Here is a 9752-nt window from a genome sequence, read left to right as displayed (position 1 = left end):
GCACGCGCGCGGCCGGCGGAACCCGGAAGTGAGGGCGCCGCGCGCGCGCGCGCAACCCGCACCCGCGGGCTCCCGGGGTCGGTCGCTCGGAACCTGACCCCGCGATGGCGCACGAGCAGGGGCAGGGGCCCTCCCCGTCTCCCTCCCCGCCTCCCTCCCGCCAACTGCTGGACGCGGTGCTCCAGAACCTCTACGACTTTGGTGAGCGGGGGCCTCGGGACCCACGTGGGGAGCGAGGGGCTGGGGGCGCCGCCGGCGGGGCGGGCTTCTGCTTTCGGGGTCAAAGGTTCCCGGGAGCCGGCACCCCTCGGCGGCGCCGCAGCCTTTTCACTTTTTTCTTTTCACTGTTCCGGGCCCCTGGGCACCCTCGCCCCGGACTCCCCGGGCCCAGCTGACCCTCCCGCGCGTTAGTACCGCCTGGTCCCGCGGGGACCTCGTTCTTCCGGGCGTCCCCTCGCCGGGGGTGGGGTGGGGGTGGGGGAATGTTTTCCCAACCTTTTCTCCCCTAAGTTGGCCGACCTGCGCTCTCCTTCGTTTATCTCGATGGGAGGGAAGGGAAATAAAACTCCCGTTTTAATGTGGCAACCGCCTGGACGTCGCTGGGCAGCTCCCCACACTCTGCAGAGCTTGCCCCAGGGGAGGAGGGTGGCATCTCTCCCGCCTGCGCCAAAGAGAATCTTCAGTCATTAGTGTATTTTTAAAAATATATACACGTTTGCATTGATTTCAGTTAGGACGGGAGAGGGAGAGAGAACATCAATGATGAGAGGGAATCATGGATCTGCTGCCTCCTGCACGCCCCACACTGGGGATCGAGCCCGGAACCCGGGCATGTGCCCCGACCGGGAATCGAACCTCCTGGTTCACAGGTCGATGCTCGACCACTGAGCCACCCCAGCCAGGCAGGTTCATCTTAATTCATAGCTGAAAGAAGATAGAAAAACTACTCTAATGCTCACTCGTAACCCTAGAAAGTGTGAAAAAGAAACACAGGCTGCCATTTTGAGTTACAAAGCATGAGCCAGCGTGGGTCCGAGTCCGGGACTGTTGCCGTGATGGCCTAGGCACAGCCAAGGTGAAGACTAAACTGACTCCGCTAATGAGAGTCAGTCACACATACAGTTACCCAGGTTGAGCATCGTCCCCTGTGGCGTGTCGGGTTCTCTAAACTGTGCAAATGCAACCCCCTTTGAAGAAAAACAAGTTTGTTTTTTTCTTTGTAGGTAGATCCACGTGTTTGTGGCGATGTATATCTATACGTGCATTCACATGATTTGATATGGGTAGTAGCTAAAAATAAAAATATCTTTTTCCTTCTTGTGGTTGAGCAAACAGGAGAGACAGGAGATGAAGCGGAACAGAAAAGGATCCGAAAGAAAAAGGAAAACAAGAAGAGAGGTGCGGGGACCCCCGTGGTCTTGGGGGCTGAGCCCGCTCCCCGACCTGGTTCTCCTGTAAGAGGCCCGAGGAAGAAGGCTTCGAGCTTCTTCTCCGAGCTCCGGGAAGAGCTGCAGCGTGCCCCCTCCGTGACCCCCCCGGAAGCTCCCGCAGGCCCACAAGCCCCTCGGGCGGCCACATCGCCCTCTCCCCTGAACAGGAGGGAGCCGGTGGAAGTGGTGGAATTCCACAGCAGGAGTAAGAAAAGGAAACAGAAGCCGGATCAAGATGAGAACGCCAAGGTAATGAGCTGGTTAGTTTATGTGTCTGGGATGGAAACCCTGATATTGTGGAACGAGGTGAATATCTTTATAGGCGATGTCAGGGGCCCCCCAAACCACACCCTAACCTGGGGGACTTGCTGAAAGCACTCACAGGACTCAGCGTGCAGTCACTATCACGGTTACATTTTTACTGATTTTTTTTTTTTTAGAGAAAGAGGAAGGGAGAGAAAGAGAAATATCGATGAGATAGAAACATTGATCAGCTGCCTCCTGCACGCCCCACACTGGGGATCAAGCCCACAACCTGGGCACGTCCCCTGACTGGGAATCGAACCAGCAACCTCTTGGTTCATGGGACGACACTCAATCCACTGAGCCACACTAGCCGGGCATATCACAGTTATGATTTATTGCAGCAAAAGGATACAGAGTAAAATGGGCCAGGGGAACAGGTACCTGGGCAGACGAGGAACCCAGGCTCGGTGCCCAGGGGTCCCCTTCCCAGGGAGCTGCCTGGGATGTGCTGACTGTCCCCAGCAGTGAAAACCAGCTTGAGTTTACTGAGCGGCCAGTGGGTGAACAGTAACGGCGCTTCTCAGGAAGTGTCATTCATAGTTCAGATGGTCTGAGTGTTGTTTGGCCCTTACGGCCATGTCTTCGTGCCATTTCTCCACCCCTCACATCCGCCCATCACTGCCCCGTTCATGAACCTTAGCCTCTTCTGTGGCCTACGTAGAAAGGGGTAAGAAAAACATAAGAGAAATAATCGCCTGGCTGGTGTGGCTCAGTTGAACATCGTCCATTGTGACTCAGGGGGTCATTGGTTTGATTCCTGGTCAGGGCACGTGCCTGGGTTGTGGGCTCGATCCCCAGTAGGGGGCATGCAGGAGGCAGCCGATCAATGTTTCTCTCTCTCAAGTCAATAAAATCATATAAGAAAAAAATGTACTAGAACAGTGCACTGAGATCGGAAGGGATCTTGGCTCCTATGGCCTGGACTGAGGTGCAGGTAGACTGCTTTTGAGCATATGATGGACTGCTCATGTTTACTGGGTGCTTACTATTTACTAAAAGTGATTATTATATTCATTAGCTAATGCATTATCTCACAGTTCATGGCACCTGTCTGCCTTTTAAATCGTCGGCCTGCATTCAGACAGTAACCCCACAGTCTCAAATCTGTCGTTCCAAAACCCCAGAACGTTCGACATCACAAGTTAGTGGGGCGTTTTTTAAGTTTGGTACAAAATTATTTGGCAGCAAAAACTGACCTGAACTGATATGAGGCTTAAGAATTAGTTTTGTGTATTCATTTGGCATGAATGTTCATAGATGCTACAGAAATACGAACAAATGTGCCTAATTATGGGTTGTTGTCTGGGATCCCACTGCACGTGGTGTATAATCTGCAGAACCCTCACAGCACTACCTCTTGGAGACGTAAAAGCCTGTGAATTTTCTGTGGATGTGAGGTCCGTGCCAGAGCTCATGTTCAGGCCTAAGGCCTCCTGGCATGAAAGCTGTGTTCCCAGCTACTGCACTAGAGAGACGGACTGTAGGCTAGCCGGGGCTCTCTGTCCTTGGAATAACTCGAGTGCGTTTTCCAGCAGCTTCACTGGCAGAACGTTTTCCCAAGTTATTGCCCCAGGTTCTCCGTGCCCTCATGATCTCCACTTTTTCCAAATCACTCCCCCAGCCCTGACCCTGAAACTCTTCGTGGTCTACACCCTGTTTTGTTGTTGTTGTTGTTGTTTTTAAACTCTTATTTTTTTAAAAATAAATTTTTATTGATTTTTTAGAGAGGAAGGGAGAGGGATAGAGAGTAAGAAACATCGATGAGAGAGAAACATCGATCAGCTGCCTCCTGCACACCTCCTACTGGGGATGTGCCCACAACCAAGGTACATGCCCTCGACCGGAATCGAACCCGGGACCCTTCAGTCCGCAGGCTGACGCTCTATCCACTGAGCCACACTGGTTAGGGCTTCACCCTGTTCTTTAGTAGGTCCCACGTCAGCTGCCTGTTGTGAAGAAAGTCATCTAGTTGAAGTGATTTATACTCAAGAAGACATGCCAAGTCTATCAAAACGCGTAAAACCACTGCGTCACTGAAGTATAAGTAGATGTTAATCAGGATCCTGTGCAACATGCCTGTGTCATCATTTGGCATTTAGGCACCTGGGCCCAGTTTCAAGGCCTTTTAAAACATGTCCACTCCGTCGGTGCTAGAGACTATAATGATGCGGTAACAGATGATCTTAATAAGAATTGTTTTTCCCTTTTCAGACCAAAACTAATATCCTTGAGAAAGATGTGAATATACAAGAATTTAACTTAGAAAAGGTATGTGTTTTGAAATTGCTAATTTTTCCATCTTTATGCTGCCAAAAACGATGGCTGTTAACACGTCCAGGGGTTGGGGAAATGGTTCAGCACATCACTACACCCACTCGCTTGAAAACCGCCTGTTCATCTGAAACAAGATGGTTTTCTGTCGCAACACGAGTGCTCCAGTGGAGAGCAGGAAAAGCAGGGATGCGCGAGTTCTGTGATTATAAACCGGGCTTCAAACGCGCATGAGAAAAAAGGCGCAAGTAATTCAACTGCTAAGAGTAGGTATGGGTGACTTTCCCTCTTCTTTCTACATTATCTTTTAAAGAAAAACACACGGATCTGTGTTTAAAGCTGCTGTTAGTGGTTTCTAAGTGTAAGTAGGGATGCTTGGGGAGGGATCTTTAAGTGGAAATCGCTGCCTCTGAAGGTGGCGGGGAGTTACAGACCCTCAGAGTGCTGCAGGCTCTGTGTTCACTGCTCCTGTCCCTCCTTCGAGCAGAGAGCACACTTTGCCACCACTGTCCTCATTAAACCCAGGACGGTGTCGGGAGGGGGCGGTCACACTGCAGGCGACCCACGCAGCTCAGCGGCTCGCGGGCTGTCATCGCCGCAGGTCATGAGGATGAGCACGAGTATCTGGCGCCCAGCTCGTGGTCTCCAAAACGCATCCCTGAAGGGCGTGGCTTTCTCCTGGGGAGTCTGGGGCGAGCACTTGGGTCTGATTCTGCTTTGTCTCCAGGCTCGGCTGGAGGTGCACCGGTTTGGGATCACGGGCTACGGCAAAGGGAAGGAGAGAGTCCTGGAACGGGAGCGTGCGGTCATGCTGGGCGCACAGGTGAGGGACTGCTCGGCCTCCTGTCACCAGGCAGGACGCGGCCAGCCAGGGCAAGAGATGCTGGGAAATGGGTGCAGAGTACAAAGTGATGAGGTGTCCCTTTCTTCCATTGCAGCCTCCCAAGAAGAGTTACGTGAATTACAAGGTTTTGCAGGAGCAGATCAAAGAGAAAAAGGCAGCCAAAGAAGAGGAAAAGAGAATGGTAGGTGTCAGGGCCTTTCCTTCATTAAAGCCAGAACAGAAAGGTGGTTGCTGTTTGTCACAGTGGTTGCTGGGTCCGGCTGCTTGGAAAGGTCTAGATCAGTGATGGTGAACCTATGACACGTGTGTCAGAGGTGACACGCAAACTCATTATTTTGGTTGATTTTTCTTTTTCTTTTTTCTTAAATATATTGATTTTTTACAGAGAGGAAAGGAGAGGGATAGAGAGTTAGAAACATCGATGAGAGAGAAAAATCAATCAGCTGCCTCCTGCACACCCCCTACTGGGTATGTGCCCGCAACCAAGGTACATGGCCTTGACCGGAATCGAACCCGGGACGCTTGAGTCCACAGCCCAACGCTCTATCCACTGAGCCAAACCAGTTAGGGCGGTTGATTTTTCTTTGTTAAATGGCATTTAAATATATAAAATAAATATCCAAAACATAAGTCTTTGTTTTACTATGGTTGCAAATATCAAAAAATTTCTATATGTGACACGGCACCAGAGTTAAGTTAGGGTTTTTCAAAATGCTGACACGCCGAGCTCAAAAGGTTCGCCATCACTGGTCTAGACTCTACAGTTAAGGGACCAAAATCCACTTCCTCAGGTCAGCAGCGTTTTGAAATGCCAGCCAAGTGATCTGGTGCATTTGCATGGCGGTTTGCTTGAAGTCACAAACTCCTGTTCAGATCATGTCAGCTGCGTGCATCGCTTTGCTGTACTCGGTGGTTCTTTTTGTATTTGGTGTTGTTCAGTGCACAGGGTCTTTGAAACCGCCCAGGGGATAGGTGTTCTATTCCCTTTCATCTGAAAGGGAGAGTGGACTTTTTTTTTAATAGCTTTTGCATTTACTCTCTTTTTTAAAAATATTTTTTTATTGATTTCAGAGAGAAAGGGAGAGGGAGAAAAAGAGGTAGAAAATCAATGATGAGAGAGAATCATTGACTGGCTGCCTCCTCCACTCCCCACACTGGGGATCAAGCCTGCAACCTGGGCATGCGCCCCAACAGGAATCGAACCTTCAGTCCGCAGGCAGACGCTCTCTCCACTGAGCCGCACCAGCGAGGGCGGAAGAGTGGACATTTGTGTCGTCAGTCTTCTCTGGAATGGCCTTCCATAGCCTCAAAAGTGTTTTAGGAAGAAACTTTGAGTCTGTTTTTTTTAATGTGTCTACTCAAAAAGCATTAAGATAATAGCATCTCGGCTGTTGATCACGCTCCTCTTGCTATGTCTGATACATAATTTGTCTCAAATTCTGAAACCAGGCCCAGGACACAGACATTTTCAAGAAAAAGAAGAGGAAAGGGCAGGAGGACAGGTGAGTGACACCACACGGTGTGAGGGCAGACGGCATGGGGAAGCTGTGGCTGAGTTTTGGGGATAAGGCCAGGTGTCACTGGGTGTCTAGCCTGTCCCAGGGCTTCCCTGTGAGGGGAAGGCAGGACTGAGTCAACTGCCCACCTCGAGCAGCGACCTCAGGACTGGATCGGGAACCTTCTCCAGTCTCCTGTTTCCAAAGATCCGCATCTGCAAGCGACCAGTGGAAACGCTGAGGTTGACATTTCCAACAGAGACTTCTGTCCCCGTCCCCTGTCCCCTGCGGGTGTGACCGCCATCCCAGTCCCGTGGAGAGTGGCTGGCCTCCAGGCAGAGCGCCGTGATCTCATAACTGATATTGATGGTGTTGCTTATGGGTGTTTCTTAGCTTTTGTTCTAGTGCCTCTTCTCCCCCCCTCCCCGCCCCCCTTTCTGTTTCAAAATTGGCTCCTGTTACCTCAACCTCTTTCTTGGACTCCAGCGAACTTGCCCTCGCCTTCAGCTGGCACATGTCCTGGCCGTGCCAGGCATGTAGGTGGCTTAGGTGTGCAGCCATGAGCACCTGGAGGGCATCCCTGCCCTCGAGGCCCTGACACTGTGGTGAGGGAAACACACCAAAACATACAACAGACAGTGCAGGGTGCCAAGCTGGCATCTCCGCTCCACTTCACCCCGTGAGAGGTTGAGAGGCAGCGTTGTGAAAGGAGATGCCGGGGGGCAGGCCGGATGTTGTCCAGGGAGGTGACAGGGAGGTGACACCTGGGCGAAGAGGAGGGACAGCTGGAAAGCTCAAGTGGAAGGAACCAGTACAGAGACCCTGAGGCAGTTGGCGTGTCTGAGGGACCAGGGAAGACCATGGAGGGCGAGGCTTTGAGGGAGCCATCATGTGGTCTGGCCAGTGGTGCTGCGGCCCTCTGAGCCTAGCTCTAAACCAGCGGTTCTCAACCTGTGGGTTGCTGCCCCTTTGAGGGTCGAACGACCCTTTCACAGGGGTTGCCTAAGACCATCGGAAAACACGTATATAATTACATCTTGTTTTTGTGATGAATCACTATGCTTTCATTATGTTCAATTTGTAACAATGATATTGGGGGTCACCACAACATGAGGAACTGTACTAAAGGGTCGCTCTCTCTTTAAACATAGGAAATCCAAGAAGAAGAAAGCAGCTCCCAGTATTTTGTCAAGTGGACGGATTGGCCAGGTTGGAAAATTCAAAAATGGGACATTGATTCTGAGCCACGTCGACATCAGGAAGATAAACTCCTCCCGCGTGGCTAAGTGAACTGCTGCCGAGCGAGAGGGGTGGGGAAGCCCTTGTGCTGAGACTGGGCTGGCCAGACTCCAGACTGTTATTTATTTCCTGTTTTGTGACTGTTCTTTGAGGGAAAATCAGAAGGACCAGTAAAGCTTCTGGGGCTCATGTGTCTGAGGGGCCACGTTGGGCCAACCACGCGCCGTGTGCGTGTAAAGTGAACCTGGTGGAAGACGTTTAATTTTCCCAGCGAGTCACTCGAGTGTCACTTTCACTGGTGTTTTGTGCATTTGCTCATAAGGAGATTTCTCAGGAACGTACTGATTTACAAGGGCTAATAATTAGCTTTCAATCGCCATTTAATTTTCTATAAACGATTCGATGTCACTATATCGTGAAAGAGCTACCAAGGTGGTCATTTGTCAAGTTATTTTGTGGGAAAAGCAGCTTCCATGTTCAGTCTCAAGTATATAAAGTCTACTTCACAGGAAGGGACGTAAATAAAACTCACCCTTTGGGGCGTGTGTGGCCGTGACTGTGAAATAGGTGCATTCGACTCTTTTCCTAGAACCTATGTGTAAGCGACCACCAGTCCCTTAAGGCAACCCCTGGGCAGCTAGCATGTTTCTTAGTGCTCTCGCCCTGGCTGAGAGCGTCTGGGGCTTCTCACAGCTTGCGGCACATTTAAGAAAAGTCCTCAGCCCAGCCAGCGTGGCTCATTGGCCAAGCATCCACCTGTGAATCAGAAGGTCACGGTTCGATTCCCGGTCAGGGCGCAGGCCCCGGTTACAGTCTGGATCCCCAGTGGAGGGCGTGCAGGAGGCAGCCTATCCATGATTCTCTCACACCATTGATGTTTCTCTCTCTCCCTCTCCCTCCCTCTCTGAAATCAATTATTTTTATATATTTGGGGAAGGGCAGACCTGCGCCCAGCAGTCATCATAGACCACACCTCATCTTTCAGTTGCTGGCAGTGTCAAAAGAATTTATTTCAAATCTGCTTGAGACCGTGGTAAAACTCAGGTTTTCCAAAAGGCAGTACACAAAGTTCCACCAACCCCCAAAGACCAGAAAACACAGTGTCTGCAATCCAAAAAATACAAAGGCTGTGGGCACCGATACAAAAATTAGAAAAAGCCCTCCCTCCCCCCTCCGGGCTTCCTGTGGAACTCGAACACCTAAGGGACCAAGGGCTGCCACCAAACACCACCAACCAGTGACAACGTGGATGCGAGGGATGGGGAGAAGGGGAGGGAGGGACCGGGTGAAGAGAGGCAGGAAAATGGACGTTCTGCCGGCAGCCAAAACAAGGACACGAAGCGCTTCTTACTCTTTAAATTCCTCTGCCAACGGTCAACAAACATCTCTCATGCTTAATACAACAGTTTAGTGCGAAAGCAGCAATCCTGGGTCATGCATCGAACGTTTTCTGCTCTGCTCAGCCTGCCCTCCTCTGGGTACTGAGATGGTCTGGGCCGGGGGTGGTCCCCGGGAGTAGGAGGACCCCAGGCAGAACTCCCGGGGCAGCAGCCGCTGTGTTTCTGCTCGCAGGGCCCCAGCCGTCACTGTCCCAAACCTGACGCACACGGTGGACTCTCAGAGCCTTCCCGAGGGCCTGGCCTGGTGAGGCTTCCCAGGAGCCCCCAGGGCCCTCCCCAGGACCAGCGCCCTCAATGAGCAGTGCCCTTGGAGAGAGGACCAGTGCCACCAGGTCTCCACTCCCACCTCCTCCTCCTGACTGTAGTCAATGGCGCTCATTGAAAAAGCCGGGGAGTGTTTTCATCTTGAAGGGTGCCTGCTGGTTTCCGGCCTGAAAGGGCCACGTTTCATACCAGTCTCTGCAGGGGACGCTCGTCACGGTCTCCGCTACTCCAGTTGGCGATCCCTGGGCCTGGTTGCGAAGAATGACGCAGAGAGGACATTCGTGCAGAACCTGCAGGCGTCTTGTGCTGATTTCCGGTGTTACGCGTCTCCTCCTTCAGAACCCCATGGCCATTTAGGACAGAGACTGGGAGTCACAGGCAATGGCCACGATCCAGCTGGAGTGACCGAGGTGCTTCATGAACAAGGATCCAGTAGATGCCTCGCCAAAGGAGAGGCCGACGGACGCCACCTCAGGACGATCTTAAATTCAACCTGGACGCC

General features: G+C 51.7%; 1 protein-coding gene across 1 annotated transcript; it reads left to right on the top strand.

The window, feature by feature from the left end:
- The first annotated feature begins 64 nt into the window (after positions 1-64).
- FSAF1 (40S small subunit processome assembly factor 1) lies at positions 65-8154 on the top strand. The gene is made up of 7 exons (XM_070401372.1): positions 65-201; positions 1336-1679; positions 3948-4004; positions 4735-4830; positions 4946-5032; positions 6301-6353; positions 7499-8154. The coding sequence occupies exons 1-7, from the start codon at positions 105-107 to the stop codon at positions 7635-7637; spliced, it is 873 nt and encodes a 290-aa protein (XP_070257473.1). The 5' UTR covers positions 65-104; the 3' UTR covers positions 7638-8154.
- The last annotated feature ends 1598 nt before the right edge of the window (positions 8155-9752 follow it).

This window comes from Myotis yumanensis, unplaced genomic scaffold (genome assembly GCF_028538775.1).
Source record: "Myotis yumanensis isolate MYYU_CA2020_CCGP unplaced genomic scaffold, mMyoYum1.0.hap1 SCAF_22, whole genome shotgun sequence".
NCBI lineage: Eukaryota > Metazoa > Chordata > Mammalia > Chiroptera > Vespertilionidae > Myotis > Myotis yumanensis.
This window is presented reverse-complemented; position numbering and strand designations above follow the sequence as displayed.